A 27,066-nucleotide genomic window follows, 5' to 3' on the forward strand; every position below is an offset into this window, starting at 1 on the left:
TCTCTGTGATGCACCCTTGGATTATCTTGCCACCTCGTAGCACTTTCGATCATCAGGGCCTTTGTGTCTATGTTCTATATTATCTATATTAAAGTATGGGGCTTTCAATATTACAATTTAGTGACTGTCTGAGCTCCTGCACAGGAACGTGCAGTAAAATAGGCATGAAAAGTAATACATTTGAAAGTCAATTTTACATAGGGAAAAATAAGGGAAAAGTGTGTGCTAAGTAAATGTATTAAGTGAGCCTGAAAGGTGATTAAAAAGGTGACAATATCTCATGAGAGAACAAGCCTGATAAAATGACAACCAAATAAGAGTGTGTTTTTGAGAATATTTTGCTCCTTATAAAAAAAAAATTGACATATCTAAGAAAAAATAACCAGGAGAATTGGCAGATAGCACATCTTTTATTTGTGCTGATTTTTCATTGGAGAAGAGAAAATGGAACTAGAATGTAGAGTGAATAACCTTCCATAAAGATTATAGGTTGACTTGATATTTTAGACCACTGTAATTTATAAATCTGGGTCAGGGTTTGCTGAAATATTGTATCTGTAGGACTACTTATTAAGTTTACCCTAATAATTGTTCAGCACAAATCAGCATTTCTAGCTATCACTTATTAATGTAGCCAAGGTTTTTGCTGCTATTAATCATGCTATTTACTGGAAACAACTGAATATATTGACAACTACTTGGCTATAATAAAGTAATTTAGGGTATAAAAATATAAAGCACTTGTAATTTGTTTTACATGTTCATGCACATGTGTATAATGAAGACTTTCTTTATTTTATGTGTTGTTGAGGCATCCTTAGCTGGCTTGGTTTACCAGCCATCCAACAGGTATGATTTTATTTAGAACATTCATCACTGTGAATTATGACTGTGGCATACTAGGTTCCAACACTATTTGTTCTAAAGCATACAATTGCCTATATTCACTAAGGATGGAGAAGAAAATCTATCCGTTTTTAAGTCTTACTGTGGGCTTATTCACTAAGTTTGGAGAGTATTCTAATGCTTTAATGAATCATTTAAGACATAAGGACAAGTATGAAATTGAGAGCTTTTCTCTCACAGGAAAATTATTTGAAATCTTATTAAATGGACATTGTGCAGCTAAAATGACATTGCTCTAATTCATTAATGTAATTTTTGCATTATTTCCCCTAGCTTACTATGGCCTAGATTACAAGTGGAGGGCCAAAATATTAGCACTATTATGCTTTAAAGGGACAGTCTACACCAGAATTTTTATTTTTTATAAAGATAGATAATCCCTTTATTACCCATTCCCTAGTTTTGCACAACCAACACCGTTATATAAATACACGTTTTACCTCTGTGATTACCTTGTATCTAAGCCTCTACAAACTGCCCCCTTATTTCAGTTCTTTTGACAGACATCCATTTTAGCCACTCAGAGCTGGCTCACCTGAACTCCACGTGCATGAGCACAGTGCTATCTATATGACACACATTAACTAACACCCTCTAGTGGTGAAAAACTGTCAAAATTCCCTGAGAGAAGAGGCGGCCTTCAAGGGCTTAGAAATTAGCATATGAACCTCCTAGGTTTAGCTTTCAACTAAGAATACCAAGAGAATAAAGTACAGTTGGTGATAAAAGTAAATTGGAAAATTGTTTACAATTACATTCGCTATCTGAATCATGAAAGTTTATTTTGGACTAGACTGTCCCTTTAACCGTTCAAACACAATCAATAGAGCTTCTATTTTGTGCTCATATTACAAGTCCAAATTTATTTTTAGTGCTTAATAGTTTAGGGCACTCTAAAATGTGCATGTTGGATAGTGCAGATGCTCTCAATCCCTTACATAATAGACTTCTATAGGGGTGCACAGTAAAATTCATATTGGATATTGCACGAGTGCTAAGCCAATGATGCACCAAGCCAGGGGTGTCCAAGTAGTTCTGTGCTAGAATATTAATGATAATGGTTTATTTATGGTCTTAAAAAGCACTAGATTTTACAGTGGTATTTTGGATTGGTTGAGCACAACACTTTACTCACCACTGATTATGTCAGTAGCTTTCCCTGTGATGTTTATCAAAAGTTTATAGCACACTAATGTGTTAAAAAGACACTTTGGTTAAAATATTTAACCTTCTCTAGTAGGTTGCGCAAAAGATAACACAATGTACGCTCTTGATCGTGCTCCACTTGTAATGTGTTTAACCCCTGCAAAGTGCTTAAACACATAGGTTAAGTCCCAAACAGTATCCACAAGCTTTTTAGCACTTGAGAAGGACACAGCTGGCTAGCCTATCAGGAGTTGTAGTTACATACAGCCATGTGACACCCATGTTGGACTTTACCCATGTGTTTAACCACTTTTTGGGTGTTAAACACATAGGCCTTGATCACATCTATTGGCAATTTGTTCCTGAGAAGGCTTTTTGCTTTCCAACCGTAAGCTACCGAAGTCGCTTACAGCTAAAAGTAATTTACGGCTCCATTTTAATACCAGGTTTTCACTGAAATATTTGTGCATTTCGAGCAGTTGCTCTTTTCGTGTAGATGTAAGTTAACGTTGTGTTGACATTTCAACAGATCTGCTGCCCGTATGTAGCGAAGGCGGGTGGACAGCTTCACAAGTTCGCCTGTTAGTACATGAATCCCTAAGTCTGAACTTCAAAAGAGTAGATTTTTTTCTGAAAACTTCAGTTCTGTCTATTTCCACTCCCCCTGTATTATATGACAACCTTTAGCCAATCACAAATGCATATACGTATATTCTGTGAACTCTTGCACATGCTCAGTAGGAGCCGGTGACTCAAAAAGGCTATATATAAAAAGACTTTGCACATGTTGTTAATGGAAGCAAATTAGAAAGTTGTTAAAAATTGTATGCTCTATCTGAATCATTAAAGTTTAATTTTGACTTGAGTGTCCCTTTAAAAACTTGGGCACCTATTATTTTATTGATCAGTTTAAAACTTTTCTTTCAAAGGAGTACATTTAAATCCAGTTTAATAGCGTATCATAGAATTTATCTAAAAACATTTGTCTATATATTAATGGAAAATGTTGATAACATTGTCAACTGGAATAGAATCTATCTTGGAGATTGAAAAAAAATAGCGATCATGAAACAATCAGGGTTTTTTTTATGCAGGTGCATGATCGCTATTATTATCCAAAAAGGTTTGAATTATAAATAATTCATATGAGTTTATTAAGCAGCTATCTTGCAGTTTTACATCTGAGAAAGTATTTTAAACAAGTGCATACATTATATTCAGAATTCGTATTAGGGTTGTCAAGTTATACAAAATAACACACTTTTTTGCATCTTACTTTTCCTCTTTAAAACAAGTCAAAACATCTGTCACCCACGAAGTAGCAGAAACCAATATGGTTAATAAATTTGTGTCAAGATTCTTAGTTAACAAGTTTCATACATTCAACACAGAACAGGAATGGATAATGAGATTACTTCTAAATGCTATTAGGGATTCAAGGTGACAAATGAATGCTAGCGTTAGAACATTATTTATAATACCAAATGTTTAACTATTAAATTTGCACCTGTACATTAATACTTGTTTTTTTCCACTCACCTTTGGAAAGGATTATAAAAATATTAATTTTATTGATTATAAACTCTTCTCTTGCTAGTACTGTAATTATTCGGAATATTGACACAGAATATGTTTTTTGTTGACTGTGTACGCATTTCCAAAGCTCCTGTACATAAATTCAGCTTTTTTTCACCTTCTCTTGGTAAACATGTCTTCACAGAAAAGCAATACAAATGAAAGATGCTCAGCGTACTTTTTTTTTTCTTCTTACAGATAGACTGCATTTTTAGAAGATTATTCTTTGTGAAATACCTAGATTAAATATTAACCACCAGACTTATTGCCTCCAAATTTATTGTAATAAAAACGGAGTATTCTGAAGGACCTTCTGTCATCTGTGTACATCCTAAATCAAAAGTATCTGCCTGCAAATTGTTCCTGAACACCTTCTTAGGGTGGCATTAATCAGTTGCTATAAATTTCTTCATTAGAATTGTCAAAAGAGCCTGTGGCATCTTTAATCAGTTGCCAAGCAATTAGTTGAATTCAGTATCAGTACCTGCATCTAATTGAATTTATTGTTATTTTGTCAAGATAAATAGCATTTTGAAAGTCATCTAGGCTTGTTGGCTAATTCATCATTGTTATACCATGGAATAGACTCAAGTATAAACAGATTAATTTTTTTAGGCATTGAAAAATTGAGGTGCCAATGAGTCCATGGTATGAGAAATTTTCAAGTTTCTGCAAGCTTTTTATGAAATACAGAGAGAGAGAGAGCTGTGTATTAATATGTTCTACCACAATCATTTCAGCCTTAGCTTTATCTACATAAAATATCCACATTTTTATATCCACATAAATTAGATAAAACATATGTTTATTAAATGTTTCATATAAACTAATTTATAATGAATAATCCTATTTAGATGTTTTTGACATGTGGAGAAACTAAAGGGCATAAATAAATATATATAATGCATTTACATATACATTTAGAAATATGGATACATAGATTTTGATGGCTACTAAAGTGTACATTGAGTTTGCCCTTATTCTGTTCTAAAGTTTAGGCTTAATTAATTAATTAATTAATTCTTAGGACAAATCTTACACATATATCAGGCATATTTTCACCTACAGTTTTTCTCCTTTAGCAATTAATGCAAATTAATTCCATGATGCAGTCACCTGTTTTATAAAACGACGCATCTGCAAACTACTGCTAAACCTACTATACCCTCTGACTTGTGATCTTGACACCTTGTTCTGGTGTTGCTCTTTGTGGGAAAAATACTTTCAGTCTCAGCTATATTAAATCTCTTAAAGGGACATTATACACCAAAATTAATGTATGCTATTTAAATAAAGTATTATGTGTATATAAAATTTGCAATTGACATACATTACCTATTTTGCAGCTAACTCTCCTAAAAATGGGAAAAACCATGCATAGTGTTTCACTGAATATGCATACCTACGTACTATACTCTAATCACTGATCTATTGTTTTCCCCTCACTCCCTAACTAACTGCCTATAGCCAGAAGTCACTAACTGACATGCCTGACTTACTGAAGCTGCAGATGCACTAAGTTGTATGAGGTCTGCTGAGAAACTGTTTTATTTGTAAAATAAGAAGAACAGTAAAATAGATACACAGAACTGCCTAAAACTCACCAGCTATGCTTGTCTCCCACCTCCTCTGGTAACACTGTGCAGCTCCTCACCCCTCTCCTCACCGGACTAAACTTCTCACAGACACTTCTCTTAGAAACAATCTCCTTCTAGTCAGGAACATATTTTACTGAGATATGTGTGAGAAGTTTAGCTCCCTGTGTGTAGAAGCTAATTTGCCTAAAATCAGACAGCTATGCCTCTTCTGCTGCACAGGGTGGTTACCATGTAATTAATTAGCTTTTACGCACAGGGACCTATACTTCTCACACACAAATTTTATCTACACTTAATGCTTTATTTAAATAGCCTATATTAATTTTGGTGTATAATATCCCTTTAATGTACCTAAAGATATCGATCATATCAGCCTTCTCTCTCCTTAGATTTACTTATTAACCCCTTAAGGACCAGGCATTTCAGACAAAACTTCCCCAAAAGACCAGAGCATTTTTAGCATTTTTGCCATCACTACATTTAAACAGAAATATAGCCTTTCTATATATTTACCTATCAAAACTATTTATTTTTTAGTAGACAACAAAAAGTATTGATCTAGGCCCATTTTGGTATATTTCATGCCACCATTTCACCGCCAAATGCAATCAAATTAATTTTTTTTTTAACTTTTTCACAATTTTAGTTTTTTCACTGAAATTATTTACAGCTTGTGCAATCATGGCACAAATGGTTGTTAAATGCTTATCTGGGATCCCCTTTGTTCAGAAATCGTAGGCATATATGGCTTTGGCATTGCTTTTTGGTAATTAGAAGGCCTCTAAATGCGTTGCGCACCACACTTGTATTATGCCCAGCAGTGAAGGGGTTAATTAGGTAGCTTGTAGGGTTAATTTGATCCCTCCCTGACCCCCCTCAAACAGTTCTCTTCCCTCCCTCAACTCACAATTGTCACCACCATCTTAAGTACTGGCTGAAAGTCTGCCAGTATGAAAATAAAAGCCTTTTTTTAAATATATTTTCTGCAGTGTTGGTTCCCCCCTAACCCCCTAACTTCCCTGATCCCCCCAAAAAGCTCTATAACTCTCCCCCTCTGCCTATTTGCCGCCATCTTAGGTACTGGCAGCTGTCTGCCAGTACCCAGTTTGCTACAAATTTGGCTATTTTTTTTTTTTTTGTTTAAATAAAAGACCCATTTTTTTCTGTAGTGTAGCTGCCCCCCCTCAATACCCTCCCCCCTCCCAGATCCCTTTCCGTTAACGGATCCCTCATTGCCCCTACTTCCTCCTCCCACCTTCCCCCTCAATAACGCAGTTATTTATTTCTTATTTTTTTATTCCCTGTAGCCTGGCCGAGTGGTCCCACCCACTCCTGCCCTCCTCAGCGATGGGCCGCCCACCTGCTCCATCCTTATCTTCCCACTCACCAACGATCGGCACTCACAGAGTGGCCCTTTCTGCATCGGTAACTCTGCAAATCTATTTCTGCAGTGCCCCACTCGTGAGGTATGCAGAAATAATGCAATCTCGCTATTTTGAGCGAGATCGCGGCAGAGAGAAGCCCAGGACTGCAGCAATGTACAGGGTATGGCGCTGGTCATTAAGGGGTTAAAGGAACAATCCAGTCAAAATTTAAATACACATAGATAAATTATATATTTGAATAGAAACATATTTACAATACACATATATTGACAAAAATGCTTCTAGTAAAAGTTATCCAGCGCTACGGAATTTTGCGGCGCTATACAAATAAATGATAATAAAAATCACTGTTTTAGTGTTAATATTTTTCTCAGCATGTGCATGTGAAGCATAACTAGATATTCTAAGTGCACCAGCATTTTAAATACTTCAGCTGCTCAGAGAGCTAGTGGGGCTTATATCCTGTTAGCAATGATGCAAATGAAGTTGTTACCAAATGATACAAGCACCTTAGACTATCGGAACTAGCACTGTGTTTAAAATGCTGGTGCACAGAGCATAGTAAAGTGCATGGTATAAAGTAAATGTTTACTAGAAACATTTTTACTAATACATGTATAGTACAATCATGCTTCTATTCAAAAGTGAAATGAACTTGTGAGTATTTCAATTATGGCTGGAGAGTATCTTGTAAAGTGATGAGATTTCATATCAGCCTTCTATCTCCTTAGATGCACAGTACAAAATAAAGAGACATTCCAGCCAAAATTGAAATACACATAGAAAAATGATATCTTTAAATAGAAACATAGTTAAAAAATACATATATTTTTCTAGTAAAAGTTATCACTGCTTTAGTGTTGACATTTGATAACAGTTACTAGAACCATTTTTGCCAATACATGTATATCACAAATATGCTTTTATTCAAAAGTGAAATGCACTTGTGATCATTCCATTTTGGCTGTAACGTCCATATAAAGCAGGGGTGGGCAGACTTTTGTAAGGCAAGGGCTACCTCACATTTTATTCCAAGTGACATGGTCACCTAACTGAAAAAAACACCATGATTCACCATCATTGGTCAGCTCATATGTAATTAATTTTGCGATCCATTTACTGTACTTGTAGCAGCCTTCAGTCCCTCCCTTTCCTTTCATGCCTCCCTTTACTCCACATTACATCAATACTCAAAGTTTATACTTATCTAGGAATTACAGATGTTTTATTAAAAGTCTTTTATCATTTTAGCACTGTGACACTTTGCCCAAACTTGTGTAGAGGGCACAAAACTATTGCAAACATTGTGGTCTTTTAAGATCGCTTTGGTCAGTGTCTAAGTCTCACCTACAATACCAACAGTGAACAAGCAGCTAAACCGGGAGTGGGTGTGGACACTGACTTGGAATTCTATCTGAGGAGTGTGTGGTCTGACCGTGTGAATCTGACAGTGCTGTATAGCAGACGAACATTAGCAGATCCCTTTCAGACCAAACTCTCCTTAGATTCTAAGTCAGTGTCCACCTATGAACGTTGGAGTTTCCTACCTTCTGCATAATCGCTGACTATAGGCTCCGGGGTGAACCTTCTGCATAATCTCTGACTACAGGCTCTGGGATGATTGTGCCTTCCAGCATCCGGCAATACCCTCCTTACTCCTTTTGCCATAGCTTAGAGCTCCTCTGGCCTTGAGCGGGCAGCCAATCAGAGCAGTAGAAAAATATACCAGAGACAAGCCCATAATGAAGGGGGGGGGGTCTGTTATCTGCCAATCGGAAACTTCTTGTCTCTGTCTATTGAAGAGGCACAATATGAGTCCTGCGTGCTGATAGGCAGCATATTTAGCAGTTAGCATAAGGAAGAGATAGATTTCTCACACATCTATGGTGGTAAAATCTTTCTCTTACTATGCAGGCTTTGAAAATCCAGGCGATCACCTCCAAATGCACCCGTGGTCCACTGGTAGACCGTGGTCCACGTCTTGCCCACCCCTGATTTAAAGTGATGAGGTGTTTCTTTTAAGTTTTATTTTTTAGACCTTGTACTGTTATACCAGTTTCTAGTTTATTTATATTCTTCTGAAGACGAGGTCTAACTAGCAATTTGCAAAGTAAATTAGAATCTTCCTTTTTTCCTGCACAATTAAGCATTGTACTGGTCTTAACATGCTTCACTATTATATCCCATTCCTCTCTTGTGATGCTAAATAAAGTAATATTTACAAAGACATGTGGAAAACTATTACAATCATTTAATTTAGGAATAGTCTTTAATTTATGGAATAAACTAACTAGTAATAAGTGTATAACTAGTAACATAAGGAGGGTCATAGGCACAAACATTAAGGGAGACTCTAGTAAGCAACCGGTGAGTGGCCAAATTGCCTCTTTACATATTACAAATAAATAAATAAAGAAGGATTTTTCTAATTTAAAAAAATGCTGTGAAACATATGAGTGACAAATCTCAAGTGAGAGACCAAATATATTCTAGAGAACCTATTAGATAATAAGTTACAAACAATGCAATGACTCCATTACAATGAAGAGGAATCTAGTCAGTTGCAGATATATAGCAGACATGTCCAGTAATACAAACATATGAATAATGATTAGCTCAGGCTTACAATAGAACCTTGCCACTGCACTGACAATTTTAATTGTTGATTTTAACCACTATATACATTTTAAATGTAAAACAAACTTTAACTTTTAAAAAATGTTATAACAGTGACTAAGGGTCTGTATGCATTTTTTTAATATTTTTTTTTGCAAATTTAAATCATTGATGACATTGGGCATTGGTTTTTGCAACTTTCAGAGGTATCTCTGCATACAGATATTAGTGGAATAAATATCACAGCTCCACAGCATAATAAGCATCCTTTGAATTTGCCACTTCCTGATGGCGCTAGGCTGGTTGTTGATACAAAACAAAGTCCTCTAGAGCAGTGTTTTTCAACTGCAGCCTAGTCCTCAGAGTAAACCAACCAGCAAGATTTTCATGATATCTGACCTAGAGAACAGGTGAAATAATCAGCTGATGGGTGAGAGCAGGTTAGTACCCATGGTTACTGATCAGATGTATATATAACCTGTGCTCTAGTTCAGATATTGTGAAAATCTGTCCTGTTGGTGTGTCCTGAGGAATGGAAAAACACTGCTCTAGAGAGTCAAAGTAGTGATGTCATCTTTGAGAATTTTGGCATTTACTATTAGTAATCCTCAGTTATAAGGAACCACAAAGCAATGGGCTTTGGTGCATTTTACCCCAGCTAGAAATGATTGCAAACAGGTCAACTGAAAGTACTGCCTGTCATAACGAAAAACCAAATTTTGTATGTCCTATTGTAGTGCCTGAGCAGGAGGTACCCCAGCAGAACTCCACAAACCACAAAAGGCAAGTCCCCCTCACCACCAGGACGGCTTAAAGCCAGACCCCGCCACCCAGGACCTTTTCAACCCCTTCTCTCAAATTAAAATTAAAAAGATGAAGATCCACCTCGTTTAAGTGGACCTCGTTTAAGTGGACCCCATCTCTAAAAAAGAAGCATTCCCCAGATTCCCCTTCAAATTCCATGTGCCATATCGACACCCCACCATTCTTTTCCACAAATTTACTCAATATTCTATTGACCTTCCTGCTAGAAGCTCCTAACCTATGCACATCCCAAGCTGCCCTCCAGTTTAACCTAGGCTCTATCTCGGACCACACTAAAATTAGACCAGGAAACAGAGCCAATAATCTGAGCAAATCCCTTTTAACGCCTGCTACCAAATCTTGTAGAGAGATGAAGCCCAAGTCATTCCCCCCCGCAATGAATCACCAACAGCTCGGAGGCATAAATAATCTAGCGTATTCCACAACTTTAACAATAACCTGGTCCCATCTTAAGCCATGAAAACCAAACTAACAGATCCGAACTGCATTCCCATCAAGTCCTAGCTGACTCCCCCCCGTCATTCATCATTGCCACTCGCCTGGCCCAATAAATGTATGAATGGACGATAATCCAACACTCCGTGGGACCTAGCAAGGGGAACAGAAACAAAACTACAGGACCAACAGAAATGGACGGCAGGCACTACATCCAAGACTCCGGGTAAAAAAACTTCAAAATTGATTTAGACAAAGTTAAAAAGGTGTGCAGACATGGCAGATAAAACACATGCTGTGTAGTCGGATGCATTTCGCGCCCCCTACAGGTGCTAACTCATAGATAGGGATCTCTGTAGATACCCAAACTATTTATGTGGTGCGAGTCACAGGGTTAACTGTTTAACTACCGCACCACATAATGGCAATAGGTTAAAAACAAAGAGCATGGTACTAGATATGAGAATTTTTAATTACAACGGCTTGAGAGTATTTGTAACATGTTGCTGATAGCCCTAGAACATCTATATACATAAAGCATTCTTAATTTGTCACTGTGTAGAGCAATATAAATGAAAATAATATATATATATGAAAATGTACATTAACATAGAGAGACAATATTGTAACAGTTTAGCACATACTTGCATATGTAGTTTCTTCATGCTTATCATGAAAAAAGGTGTAATATCTTCATATAAATTGGGACTGACTGACTGATGCACTGGAATTAAAAAGTTGGAGAGAACAGGAAAGGTATCAAAGCATATAAAACCATATATGGATGAATGTACAAATAATGCAAATATAAATATATATATATATATATATATGAAAACACAGATCATAGAAAGATCATAAAAGGATCATTAAAAGAATTAAATATATGCTACCATATTCTATTCTATACTGTTTTAAACTGTTTTATGGCTTTATATGATTGAATTAAAAAAATCAATCTATGGCTAAGTTAGTCACCAGAATAGATAAGGGAACAGAAAGGGTAAAAGAATAAGAGAACCAGAGTGGTTAATATAGAGACTAATTGTCTATAAAGAAATTTATATCACACTCCCTATTCATACCAAAAGGGCTCAGTGTTTTGAGTTTAAGAATCCAATATAGCTCCTTTTTCTCCAAAATCTTTGCCTTATCCCATCCTCTAGGGGGCAAAGTAACTATATCAGTAATCTGTAATAATAGGTTAGGAATGTGAGTAAAATGAAAATTGTTAAAATGATTAGCTACAGCAGAATCTTTGTTATAATTCTTTACGTCCCTGACATGTTCATTGTGCCTAGTCCTGAGCATTCTTGTAGTTTTACCTACATACTGGCAACAACAGAGATTACATGTTAGAAGATAGACTACATATTGTGAACTGCAGTTCCCATAGAACTTCATTTCAAAGGTCCTATTAGTGACCTGACTTCTAAACTTACTACCTACGCATATATTGGGACATGCATAACAGATTTTACTTCCACATTTATATGTTCCTATTTTATTTAGCCATGTGCCTTGGATTTTTTGTCCTTTTTATTTATCTGACTAGGTGACAGCATTTGTGCTAGAGTCCTTGACTTTATTGGGACAAATTTACACTTCTCAATATATGGCTGTAACATATCATCTGCTTTTAGTAAATGTAGATGTTTCTTTAGTATGTTAATAATGTCATCATATTGCTGACTATATGCAGTGGAAAAGAATATGGAATCATCAAACTTAGTATCGGATTTGGAGCTATTCTTTACCACAGATGTTTCCACCTTCTTGATTTTTTCCCTGTAAGGTTCTAAGAAATGGTACCTATATCCTTGTTTCAAAAGTCTATTTCTATGTTCTATAGACTGTGTATCATAAATATGGTCATCTTTTGTATTTCTTCTGAGCCTCAAGAATTGAGATTTAGGTATTGATTTTATTAAGTGGTTAGGTTGTTGAGAGGTGGCATGCAGGATCGTATTTCCCGCAGTTGGTTTCCGATATGTTTTGGTGGCTTTTTTGCCATCTCCAATGTACAAACTTAAATCCAGATAGTTAACCTGTTCGCCACTATATTGCCCTGTGAACCTCAGCCCTAACTCATTGTCATTACAGTAGGCTAAGAAAGCATTAAGTTGTAAATCATCTACAGGGTTCTTAATTATGAGGAGCAGGTCATCTATGTATCGTACAAATAGTACAATCCTATCTTGCCAGGGATTATGGGAAGAGTATATAAACTTTTGTTCCCACCAGGCTACAAAAATATTTGCGAAAGAGGGCGCAAATTTTGCGCCCATGGCAGTGCCACGTGTTTGTAAAAAAAATTCATCATTAAACATAAAATAATTATGTGACAGCAAAAAAACGCAAAGTACTGCATATAAAATCTACATATTCATGAGATAATTTGTGATCTTTCAACAAAAAGTACTCAATAGCCTGTATTCCCAGATGTTGTGGTATTGATGTATATAGTGAAACTATATCCATAGTTACCCACGTATAACCTGGCTGCCACTCAATCTGATCCAAAGTAAGCAAGAGGTGTGAGGTATCCCTCAGGTAGGACATTTGGTTAACTGCATAGGGCTGGAGTATGCTATCTAGCCATTCGGCTAGTGGCTCAAAAAGTGAGCCTATACCAGCCACTATGGGCCTACCTGGGGGATTCTCAACACTCTTGTGAATCTTTGGTACGTGATGAAAGATAGGGCACATAGGATATTGGGGCACCAATGTGTCCATATCTTTTTCTTTGAAAATACCCAATGTAATTCCTTCCCCAACAATTTTGATTAATTTTTCTTGAAATACCTTGGTGGGATTGAAATTAAGTTTCCTGTATACTTTCGTATCTGATAATTGTCTATAGGCTTCGTCAAAATATAATGACTTGTCCATAACTACTATGCTGCCCCCCTTATCTGAGTTGCGTATAACTATTTCTTATTTATTCAACAGTCTATTTAAAGCCTTACGCTCTTTAAATGTAAGGTTTAGGGGGGCAGCACTAGTACTTGATGATTTCTCCAACTCAAAAATGTCCTGTTGGACAGATTTCTGGAATGCATTTACAGTGGACCTCTATGACTAATAGGATAAAAGTCAGAATTATGTTTCTGGGGTGGTGGTGAAATTTCAGATTGTGAAATTTCTGAACTTTCATTTAAAAGGCTGTTCAGACATGTGATAGCATAAGCGTCTCCAAATTCTAAGTGAGGAGTGGAATTGGATTTTCTATCATGTGGGCTAGTTTTATTGATTGTGTAGTCATTATTTAGTGGGTCAGTATCCCTCATATTTTCTCTACCTCCAGTGTGTGCAAAAAACTTCTTAAATGCTAGTTTGCGAACAAATTTATGTCCAGCAACGTATTAAAGCTGGAAAAGCTACTAGTAGGAGCAAACCCCAACCCTTTAGAAAGCAAATTAACTTCATCTTGTGTGATATTATAATGGGATATGTTAACTAAACTTTTAGATGTTTACTCATTATCCATAATATCTACATAATTAAAGTCATTAATTAATTAATGTCTCTTGTTCTTTTTGTTCTTTGCTTCTCCTTTTATTTTTCCACCTTCTTCGTCTTCTTTTTCTTTTTGCAGCACCTTTCTTGTTTTTGGTCGTACAACCGGTGGAGGTTCCTACATCGCAGGTTCTCCTAAAAAAAGAGAAGTAGAAGGAGAAATAGAGGGAGAAAGGGGAGGGGAAGAGGATGGAGAGGAAATAGAGGAAAGAGAAGAGAGGGAAGAAGACATCGTTGATGCTGCAATGCTTTTGAAGGTGGCATCAGAGTCTGTGGATTCCCCTTCATCTGTGCTGAAGACTACTTTTTGCTACCTTGTTTGTGCTTATTTTTTAGAATGGATTTAGGAATATCTTTGGTTTTATTTGAGTTAGAGTTCATGTTTGGGTCTTGTAGTTTTTGGTTGTTGGATTGTTTGTTATTTTTATTATTAAAGATCCTCTTTTTTGTCAGTCGCCTTTGTTGTCTCACGGCCGCCCAATCATATACTCTTTTCTCATCGTAGTCTTCTTTGTCTCTGTTAAACTTGTTCCCTTTTCTCAGGGCCTGTTCACCATCCAATTTCTTTAATGATTCATTCATATTAAGATTATATTTATGATATTGCTCATTGTCTTCCAAAGATTTTAATTCATCTTTCATTTGAGCAATTATAGGTTTAATTGTATCCCTTTTCTTCCCTTTTACTCTGATGAGAATGTTAATCAATTTTAAGGAACATTCTGTTAGAGCTTCATTCCAATCATCTTGATCCTCATTATCTTCAAATTCAAAGGATGGGTACTTTTTAATTCTCAATCCCCTTGGTATACGCTGGTAGTCTAGATACTTTTGGAATGCCACTATGTCCCACATGTATCTTAAATCCATACTCATATAGCGTTCTAGATTCTTAAAAGTCCTTTTTATGTCTGTGCTTTCTTGTGTGTCTTTATTCTCAGCAAATATTTTATCAAAGTATTGCTGTATTGTCCTCATATCAAACATATCATGACATTCATCAATATGTTGTTGTTTATGTTGTGACTCACTTTCATATATAATAATGCTAGCAGCAGTGGTTTCAATGGGAGTTTCAGCTATATTCAAGCCTCCCGTATCTAGCCCTGCCATGTCTGCAAAATGTGTATGAGTAATGTTATATGTGCAGTTATTAGGAGAAAAGTTCCGGTATTTATGTTTTAGAGGGACAGGCGTTATAGCGACCAATATTATTGCAAGCAGAGTTGTTATCAAGCTTTATACCGCATTACATCAGACCTATGGCTTTTTTTAAGACCTGTGCCTTTTTTTACTCAATAACGAAAATAGTTGTCACCGGTCTTCAAACGTCAGTGTGTGAAACCACATATATTTCAAAGCCTTTACCGGTATATACAGTATTCATTGTAAATAAATTGAGTAAAAAACGTACTTAAAAGTTCGTAGTATTAGGTCGCAGATCAGTATCAATATCAGTATGTCAGTCCCAAAAGTGTAGCTGCTGGCCAAGCGCTTTGGAAAGATCCTTGCAGTGAAGAGAGAAACACGGAGACGCAGCCAGCAGGTTACACTAGCAAACCAGAAATGACGAAGTCCCGACTCCAAAAGCTACCGGGTAGCAGTCAGCAGATTCAAAATAATTCCCCCAAAACATGCACAGAGTGCCGTAGCCAATGCGGTGGATCAGACCGCTGTATGATACAGAGGCAACAGAAATGGACGGCAGGCACTACATCCAAGACTCCGGGTAAAAAAAAACTTCAAAATGTATTGAGACAAAGTTAAAAATGTGTGCAGACATGGCAGGTAAAACACATGCTGTGCAGTCTGACGCCTTTTGCGCCCCCTACAGGCGCTTACTCATAGATAGGGATCTCTGTAGATACCCAAACTATTTATGTGGTGCGAGTCACAGGGTTAACTGTTTAACTACTGCACCACATAATGGCAATAGGTTAAAATCAAAGAGCATGGTACTAGATACGAGAATTTATAATTACAATGGCTTGAGAGTATTTGTAACATGTTGCTGATAGCCCTAGAACATCTATATACATAAAGCATTCTTAATTTGTCACTGTGTAAAGCAATATAAATGAAAATAATAATATATATTTGAAAATGTACATTAACATAGAGAGACAACATTGTAACAGTTTAGCACATACTTGCATATGTAGTTTCTTCATGCTTATCATGAAAAAAGGTGTAATATCTTCATATAAATTGGGACTGACTGACTGATGCACTGGAATTAAAAAGTTGGAGAGAACAGGAAAGGTATCAAAGCATATAAAACCATATATGGATGAATGTACAAATAATGCAAATATAAATATATATATATATATGAAAACACAGATCATAGAAAGATCATAAAAGGATCATTAAAAGAATTACATATATGCTACCATATTCTATTCTATACTGTTTTAAATGGTTTTATGGCTTTATATGATTGAATTAAAAAATTAATCTATGGCTAAATTAGTCACCAGAATAGATAAGGGAAAGGGTAAAAGAATAAGAGAACCAGAGTGCTTAATATAGATACTAATTGTCTATAAAGAAATTTATATCGCACTCCCTATTCATACCAAAAGGGCTCAGTGTTTTGAGTTTAATAATCCAATATAGCTCCTTTTTCTCCAAAATCTTTGCCTTATCCCCTCCTCTAGGGGGCAAAGTAACTATATCAATAATCTGTAATGATAGATTAGCAATGTGAGTAAAATGAAAGTTGTTAAAATGATTAGCTACAGCAGAATCTTTGCTATAATTCTTTACGTCCCTGACATGTTCATTGTGCCTAGTCCTGAGCATTCTTGTAGTTTTACCTACATACTGGCAAAAACAGAGATTACATGTTAGAAGATAGACTACATAATGTGAACTACAGTTCCCATAGAACTTCATTTCAAAGGTCCTATTAGTGGCCTGACTTCTAAACTTACTACCTACGCATATATTGGGACACAGGTTTTTTGCACATACTGGAGGTAGAGAAAATATGAGGGATACTGACCCACTAAATAATGACTACACAATCAATAAAACTAGCCCACATGATAGAAAATCCAATTCCACTCCTCACTTAGAATTTGGAGACGCTTGTGCTATCACATGTCTGAACAGCCTTTTAAATGAAAGTTCAGAAATTTCACAATCTGAAATTTTACCACCACCCCAGAAACATAATTTTGATAAATGCATTCCAGAAATCTGTCCAACAGGACATTTTTGAGTTGGAGAAATCATCAAGTACTAGTGCTGCCCCCCTAAATCTGACATTTAAAGAGTGTAAGGCTTTAAATAGCCTGATGAATAACAAAGAAATAGTTATACACAACTCAGATAAGGGGGGCAGCATAGTAGTTATGGACAAGTCATTATATTTTGACGAAGCCTATAGACAATTATCAAATACGAAAGTATACAGAAAAATTAATTTCAATCCCACCAAGGTATTTCAAGCAAAATTAATCAAAATTTTTGGGGAAGGAATTACATTGGGTATTTTCAAAGAAAAAGATATGGACACATTGGTGCCCCAATATCCTATGTGCCCTATCTTTCATCACGTACCAAAGATTCACAAGAGTGTTGAGAATCCCCCAGGTAGGCCCATAGTGGCTGGTATAGGCTCACATTTTTAGCCACTAGCTGAATGGCTAGATAGCATACTCCAGCCCTATGCAGTTAACCAAATGTCCGACCTGAGGGATACCTCACACCTCTTGCTTACTTTGGATCAGATTGAGTGGCAGCCAGGTTATACGTGGGTCACTATGGATATAGTTTCACTATATACATGAATACCACAACATCTGGGAATACAGGCTATTGAGTATTTTTTGTTGAAAGATCACAAATTATCTCATGAATATGTAGAGTTTATATGCAGTACTTTGCGTTTTTTGCTGTCACATAATTTTTTTATGTTTAATGATGAATTTTGTTTTCAAACACATGGCACTGCCATGGGCGCAAAATTTGCGCCCTCTTTCGCAAATATTTTTGTAGCCTGGTGGGAACAAAAGTTTATATACTCTTCCCATAATCCCTGGCAAGATAGGATTGTACTATTTGTACGATACATAGATGACCTGCTCCTCATAATTAAGAACCCTGTAGATGATTTACAACTTAATGCTTTCTTAGCCTACTGTAATGACAATGCGTTAGGGCTGAGGTTCACAGGGCAATATAGTGGCGAACAGGTTAACTATCTGGATTTAAGTTTGTACATTGGAGATGGCAAAAAAGCCACCAAAACATATCGGAAACCAACTGCAGGAAATACGATCCTGCATGCCACCTCTCAACAACCTAACCACTTAATAAAATCAATACCTAAATCTCAATTCTTGAGGCTCAGAAGAAATACAAAAGATGACCATATTTATGATACACAGTCTATAGAACATAGAAATAGACTTTTGAAACGAGGATATAGGTACCATTTCTTAGAACCTTGCAGGGAAAAAATCAAGAAGGTGGAAACATCTGTGGTAAAGAATAGCTCCAAATCCGATACTAAGTTTGATGATTCCATATTCTTTTCCACTGCATATAGTCAGCAATATGATGACATTATTAATATACTTAAGAAACATCTACATTTACTAAAAGCAGATGATATGTTACAGCCATATATTGAGAAGTGTAAATTTGTCCCAAAAAAGTCAAGGACTCTAGCACAAATGCTGTCACCTAGTCAGATCAATAATAAGGAGAAAAAAATCCAAGGCACATGGCTAAATAAAATAGGAACATATAAATGTGGAAGTAGAATCTGTTATGCATGTCCCAATATATGCGTAGGTAGTAAGTTTAGAAGTCAGGCCACTAATAGGACCTTTGAAATGAAGTTCTATGGGAACTGCAGTTCACAATATGTTGTCTATCTTCTAACATGTAATCTCTGTTTTTGCCAGTATGTAGGTAAAACTACAAGAATGCTCAGGACTAGGCACAATGAACATGTCAGGGTCGTAAAGAATTATAACAAAGATTCTGCTGTCGCTAATCATTTTAACAATTTTAATTTTACTCACATTGCTAATCTATCATTACAGATTATTGATATAGTTACTTTGCCCCCTAGAGGATGGTATAAGGCAAAGATTTTGGAGAAAAAGGAGCTATATTGGATTCTTAAACTCAAAACACTGAGCCCTTCTGGTATGAATAGGGAGTGCAATATAAATTTCTTTATAGACAATTAGTCTCTATATTAACCACTCTGGTTCTCTTATTCTTTTACCCTTTCTGTTCCCTTATCTATTCTGGTGACTAACTTAGCCATAGATTGATTTTTTTAATTCAATCATATAAAGCTATAAAACAGTTTAAAACAGTATAGAATAGAATATGGTAGCATATATGTAATTCTTTTAATGATCCTTTTATGATCTTTCTATGATCTGTGTTTTCATATATATATATATATATATATTTATATTTGCATTATTTGTACATTCATCCATATACGGTTTTATATGCTTTGATACCTTTCCTGTTCTCTCCAACTTTTTAATTCCAGTGCATCAGTCAGTCAGTCCCAATTTATATGAAGATATTACACCTTTTTTCATGATAAGCATGAAGAAACTACATATGCAAGTATGTGCTAAACTGTTACAATGTTGTCTCTCTATATTAATGTACATTTTCATATATATATTATTATTTTCATTTATATTGCTTTACACATTGACAAATTAAGAATGCTTTATGTATATAGATGTTCTAGGGCTATCAGTAACATGTTACAAATACTCTCAAGCCATTGTAATGAAAAATTCTCATATCTAGTACCATGCTCTTTGTTATTAACCTATTGCCATTATGTGGTGCGGTAGTTAAACAGTTAACCCTGTGACTCGCACCACATAAATAGTTTGGGTATCTATAGAGATCCCTATCTATGAGTAAGCACCTGTAGGGGGCGCGAAACGCGTCAGACTACAAAGCATTTGTTTTACCAGTCTTGTCTGCACACCTTTTTACCTTTGTCTCAATAAATTTTGAAGTTTTTTTACCTGGAGTCTTGGATGTAGTGCCTGCCGTCCATTTCTGTTGCCTCTGTATCATACAGCGGTCTGATCCACCGCATTGGCTATGGCACTCTGTGCATGTTTTTGGGGAATTATTTTGAATCTGCAGACCGCTACCCGGTAGCTTTTGGAGTTTGACTTTGTCATTTCCGGTTTGCTAGTGTAGCCTGCTGGCTGCGTCTCCGTGTTTCTCTCTTCAAAACTACAGGACCAACTCATTTCTAACTTACAGCTAGATAACAAGTTATCGCGTAATGGCTGTTCGCAATGAGTATGTGCGTTATATTCATTGCACACTTTTCATGACGTCGGGATTACAAGTCTGAAAAGAACCTTGTTACGCATCACGGTAATTTGAGTACCACGTTTATTTCCAAAGCGGAATCACGGATGTGTAATGGAATCTCCCATAGAAATCAATGCAAATTGAAGAATACACAGATTTGTCTTCTAACACTCGATATCGCGAGAACTACACACTGCTCTGTCATATCACGCATACAACATCTTGGACACAAACTAAAATCAGATCAAATGGACAAACAACAATCGATCACACAACATAGCACATACACATTCAACATTCACAATACTTTACTACTAACACTACACAACATTTGCACTAAGCAAGGATTATGAAAATACGTGGCGCTCTGCATCACAGAAAAAAATAACATGAAAAAGGAATTGCATACTGATACACAAACAAAACATTCGCATTGACAATTACAAAACATTATTACAAAATAAACATTTACAACACTTAACTAATACGATACGAACAGAAATCATTATTTAGATTTTGGGATACTAAATTAGGAGAATGTTATGCAAATCAATCACTATGACATCATTGCATTGTACACGTTCCACAAATACATATGGGCATTTACAAACTCCATATGAGCATGCACAAATTAAAACAACTACTACACATTGCACACATGCAAATCATCACTAAAGTACACCTAAACCTCCTTTACTTACACCGGTACATCATTAAACATTTGCATAGGGTATATAAACACTCTAGAAACATGTGTTCTTTGACTGTATTGCTTTTTTGAGATAGCTGCAGGTCTAGGCGTTGGAGGTTTCAGAGAGTTAGCGAGTTAGTTAGTGAGAGACAGAGAGTTAGTGAGTGAGAGTTAGTTAGTGAGAGACAGAGAGTGAGTGAGAGTTAGTGAGTGAGATTTAGTTAGAGACAGAGAGTTAGTTAGTGAGAGAGTGAGAGTTAGTTAGTGAGAGTGAGAGTTAGTTAGTGAGAGAGAGTGAGAGTTTGTCTGGGTGAGTGTGCGCGTGCTGTTGTTTGGTACATTACATAAACACATTTACATGCAACCACATTCAATACATACATACGCATATCAGTAGCACTACATACACACACATACACTCCATACCCCATTCCCTTTAATCCCATACCCATCCCATAGTTTGTATTTGGCTGATTTACACCAACTTATTGTTTATATACCCTCATTTAATCCTTTTTTATACGTTTATCTGTTAATTAATACCACTTATCCTATTTTTTGAAGACCATTCACAGTTTGAGCACTTTTTACTTTTAGTTCATTATATTGCCCCCCTTTCAGTTGGGCACTTTCACATTTGAACGAGTATGGTGGGAAGGAGGGCTAGGGGAGAGCCGAGGCAGGAGATCAGCGAGGAGCTCTTACAGCTTATTACGCAGCAGGTTACTCAGCAGGTTAGGGAGCAGGTTATGGAGGAGGTTAGGGAGCAGGTTAGGCAGGAGAGAGGGACAGGGAGGGGGAGAGAAAGGGGGAGAGGAACTAGAGAGAAAGGGGGAGTGGAAGGGGGAGAGGAAGATGGGGTGGGTGGACCCAGCAACTTTGTTGAAGATGAACAAGTGGCTGGGCCCAGTGGTGTAGGGCAGGAGCGCAGACAAGGCACAATACACTCCGGACAACAGAGGCATGCATCACAGAGGAAGCCCAGGCAGAGGGAGGAGAGGTATACCACTGAGGAGAAGGAGGTCCTCATAGCAGCCTATATGGAGAGGGCTAGGAGGCTGCAGGCACCGAAGGCCACCCCTTCAGATAAGAATAAGTTGTGGCTGGCTGGAGATCACGAATGCTGTCAACGCAGTCGTTGAGTGCAGGAGGGATGTCAAATCAATACAGCACCACTACTGGGACTGCAGAAGTGAACTCAAGAAGAAGATGTCAAGGGAGAATGCATACTATGCAGAGACCGGTGGCGGGCCGGAACAGACATTTGTCTACAGCCGCTGGGAGGACATGCTGCGTCCCAACATCTCCGAGGTGGCCGTAGTCGGTATCGAAGGAGGAATTGGTACCGGAAACTGTCCCTCTCATCTGCTAGTAAGCTCATTTAATAATCTCTTTACATCCACCTCATAACCCATTCACACGCAAAAGCATTTAGGGATATGACTAACGCAATTAATTTAATTTTTTAAAACGTTATTACGGAAACGCATTCAGAATTACCTTAGAGAAAGTTGGATTGGAAGAAAAGACATCACATTTAGTATGAAAAACAAGTGTGATAGTCAACAAACACTTATTGAGATAGCAGCTGCACCAAAAATGACACTATAACTCCTCAAAAGATAGTGTAATACAATGAAAAAATATAAGAACCAGTAGGTGGTGCTATAGGACAATAGTTGTAAATGTACCTATTATTTCATTCAGTAATAAAAGTAAAAATATTTATCCATTATATTCATAAATTTATAAAATATTTAAAAGACATGTCGCAATGAAATAAGCATAAAATCGATTTGATGTGATCTCAATATTTTAAAAAACATATAAAATATAGACACCGGTGTCAAATCAATATTCTGTGCAAGCTAATAATATGTACAGGAATATGACAAATGCAATTTGGAAACAATAAATATTTGTTTAAGAAAATTGATGTTAATTAGTCCTTCAAAAAGGGTCTAGTATTAGATGAAGATGGGTACAGTTGATAAGCTGATTCACCTGATACTTTAAGTCTTTAGTGTTTTGTCCGAGACTTTGGCCTCTAGTTATCAACGTGTCTACTTTACCTGCCTTCACCGGACCAATACGCCCGCCTAAGCTCGCCTACCATCGCCGCCGCGAACCTGAAAAATTTCGCCAAAGTTATCAATAAATCTGTCAAAAAGTCGCGCACCAAGTACGGGGCGATGGGCAGCGGACTGTGATAGTTATCACTCATCCGATCTCGCTGCTCTTCGGCTTTTTGACAGCTTTATTGACAAGCTGTCACTAAGAACCCACACTAACTACACTGTTCTACCCCCTATACCGGCGCCCCTGGAGCCCCCCGCAACTAAATAAAGTTATTAACCCCTAAACCGCCACTCCTAGACCCCGCCGCAACTCTTATAAATGTATTAACCCCTAAACCACTGCTCCCGGACACCGCCGCCACCTATATTATACCTAGTAACCCCTGTCCTGCGCCCCCCTATACCGCCGCCACCTATAATAAATTTATTAACCCCTATCCTGCCAATCCCGGACCTCGCCACAACTAAATAAATAGTTTAACCCCTAAACCGCCGCTCCCGGACCCCGCCGCAACCTTTATTAATCTTATTAGCCCCTAATCTGCCCCCCTACACCGTCGCCACCTATAATAAATTTATTAACCCCTATCCTGCCCCCCCTACACCGCCGCCACTGTAATAAAATTATTAACCTCTAAACCTAAGTCTAACACTAACCCTAACACCCCCCTAACTTAAATATTAATTAAATAAATCTAAATAATATTTATCTTATTAACTAAATTAATCCTATTTAAAACTAAATACTTACCTTTAAAATAAACCCTAATATAGCTACAATATAAATAATAATTATATTGTAGCTATCTTAGGATTTATTTTTATTTTACAGGCAACTTTCAATTTATTTTAACTAGGTACAATAGCTATTAAATAGTTAATAACTATTTAATAGCTACCTAGTTAAAATAAAGAGAAATTTACCTGTAAAATAAATCCTAACCTAAGTTACAATTACACCTAACACTACACTATACTTTAATAAATTATTCCTATTTAAAGCTAAATACTTACCTGTAAAATAAACCTTCAGATAGCTACAACAATGTAATTAATAATTACATTGTAGCTATTTTAGGATTTATATTTATTTTACAGGTAACTTTGTATTTATTTTAGCTAGTTAGAATAGTTATTAAATAGTTATTAACTATTTAATAACTACCTAGCTAAAAGAAATACAAAATTACCTGTAAAATAAATCCTAACCTAAGTTGCAATTAAACCTAACACTACACTCATTAAATTAATTAAATAAATTACCTACAAATAACTACAATTAAATTCAATTAAATAAACTAACTAAAGTACAAAAAATAAAAAAGCTAAGTTACAAAAAATAAAAAAAATAAGTTACAAACATTTCAAAAATATTACAACAATTTTAAGCTACTTACACCTAATCTAAGCCCCCTAATAAAATAACAAAGCCCCCCAAAATAAAAATATGCCCTACCCTATTCTATATTAAAAAGTCACCAGCTCTATTACCTTACCAGCCCTTAAAATGGCCATTTGCGGGGCATGCCCCAAAGAAAACAACTCTTTTGCCTGTAAAATAGAAATACAACCCCCCCCAACATTAAAACCCACCACCCACATACCCCTACTCTAACCCAAACCCCCCTTAAATAAACTTAACACTACCCCCCTGAAGATTATCCTACTTTGAGTTGTCTTCAGCCAGCCGACCATCGATGGAACCGAAGAGGAGATCCGGAGCGGCAGAAGTCATCATCCAAGGGGCGCTGAAGAAGTCTTTCATCCGATTGAAGTCATCATCCAAGGGGCGCTGAAGAGGTCTTCAATCCAATTGAAGTCTTCATCCAAGCGGCGTCTTCAATCTTCATCCATCTGGAGCAGAGCGGAGCCATCTTCAGACGAGCCGACGTGGAGCCATCCTCTTCTTCTTGACGACTAACGACGAATGACGGTACCTTTAAGTGACGTCTTCCAAGATGGCGTCCCTTCAATTCCGATTGGCTGATAGGATTCTATCAGCCAATCGGAATTAAGGTAGGAAAAATCTGATTGGCTGATTGAATCAGCCAATCAGATTTAAGTTCAATCTAATTGGCTGATACAATCAGCCAATCAGATTAAGCTCGCATTCTATTGGCTGATCAGAACAGCCAATAGAATGCAAGCTCAATCTGATTGGCTGATTGGATCAGCCAATCGGATTGAACTTCAATCTGATTGGCTGATTAAATCAGCCAATCAGATTTTTCCTACCATAATTCTGATTAGCTGATAGAATCCTATCTACCAATCGGAATTGAAGGGATGATGTCACTTAAAGGTACCGTCATTCGTCGTTAGTCGTCGGGAAGAAGAGGATGGCTCCACGTCGGCTCATCTGAAGATGGCTCCGCTCCGCTCTGGATGGATGAAGATTGAAGACGCCGCTTGGATGAAGACTTCAATCGGATGGAAGACCTCTTCAGCGCCCCTTGGATGATGACTTCAATCGGATGAAAGACTTCTTCAGCGCCCCTTGGATGATGACTTCTGCCGCTCCGGATCTCCTCTTCGGTTCCATCGGTGGTTGGCTGGCTGAAGACGGCTCAAGGTAGGATGATCTTCAGGGGGGTAGTGTTAGGTTTATTTAAGGGGGGTTTGGGTTAGAGTAGGGATATGTGGGTGGTGGGTTTTAATGTTGGGGGGGGTTGTATTTTTATTTTACAGGCAAAAGAGCTGTTTTCTTTGGGGCATGCCCCGCAAAAGGCCCTTTTAAGGGCTGGTAAGGTAATAGAGCTGGTAACTTTTTAATGTAGAATAGGGTAGGGCATTTTTTTATTTTGGGGGGCTTTGTTATTTTATTAGGGGGCTTAGATTAGGTGTAAGTAGCTTAAAATTGTTGTAATATTTTTGAAATGTTTATAACTTATTTTTTTTATTTTTTGTAACTTAGCTTTTTTATTTTTTGTACTTTAGTTAGTTTATTTAATTGAATGTAATTGTAGTTATTTGTAGGTAATTTATTTAATTCATTTAATGATAGTGTAGTGTTAGGTTTAATTATAACTTAGGTTAGGATTTATTTTACAGGTAATTTTGTATTTATTTTAGCTAGGTAGTTATTAAATAGTTAATAACTATTTAATAACTATTCTTACTAGATAAAATAAATACAAAGTTACCTGTAAAATAAATATAAATCCTAAAATAGCTTCAATGTAATTATTAATTATATTGTAGCTATCTTAGGGCTTATTTTACAGGTATTTTGTTTTAAATAGGAATAATTTATTAAAGTATAGTGTAATGTTAGGTGTAATTGTAACTTAGGTAATTTTTTATTTTACAGGTAAATTTCTCTTTATTTTAACTAGGTAGCTATTAAATAGTTAATAACTATTTAATAGCTATTGTACCTAGTTAGAATAAATTGAAAGTTGCCTGTAAAATAAAAATAAATCCTAAGATAGCTGCAATATAATTATTATTTATATTGTAGCTATATTAGGGTTTATTTTAAAGGCAAGTATTTAGTTTTAAATAGGATTAATTTAGTTAATAAGAGAAATATTATTTAGATTTATTTAATTAATATTTAAGTTAGGGGGGGTGTTAGGGTTAGTGTTAGACTTAGGTTTAGGGGTTAATAATTGTATTACAGTGGCGGCGGTGTGGGGGGGGCAGGATAGGTGTTAATAAATTTAATATAGGTGACAACGGTGTAGGAGGGGGGCAGATTACGGGTTAATAAGTTTAATATAGGTTGTGGCGGGGTCCGGGAGCGGCGGTTTAGGGGTTAAACTATTTATTTAGTTGCGGCGAGGTCTGGGATCCGCAGGATAGGGGTTAATAACTTTATTATAGGTGGCGACGGTGTAGGGGGGGCAGGATAGGGGTTAATAGGTATTATGTAGGTAGCGGCGTGGTCCGGGAGCGGCGGTTTAGGGGTTAATACATATATTATAGTTGCAGCGGGGACTGGGAGTGGCAGTTAAGGGGTTAAC

General features: G+C 36.6%; 1 protein-coding gene across 1 annotated transcript in view; it reads left to right on the top strand.

Annotated features, from left to right (window-relative positions):
- The first annotated feature begins 770 nt into the window (after window positions 1-770).
- The window catches only part of LOC128650021 (UPF0462 protein C4orf33 homolog), a 240,790-nt gene continuing 214,494 nt past the window's right edge, over window positions 771-27,066 (top strand). Inside the window, exon 1 of the mRNA XM_053703663.1 lies at window positions 771-849. Within this exon, the coding sequence (XP_053559638.1) occupies window positions 779-849 (71 nt within the window). The 5' untranslated portion in view covers window positions 771-778. The remainder of the gene's footprint in view (window positions 850-27,066) is intronic.

Source organism: Bombina bombina, chromosome 2 (genome assembly GCF_027579735.1).
Source record: "Bombina bombina isolate aBomBom1 chromosome 2, aBomBom1.pri, whole genome shotgun sequence".
Classification (NCBI taxonomy): domain Eukaryota; kingdom Metazoa; phylum Chordata; class Amphibia; order Anura; family Bombinatoridae; genus Bombina; species Bombina bombina.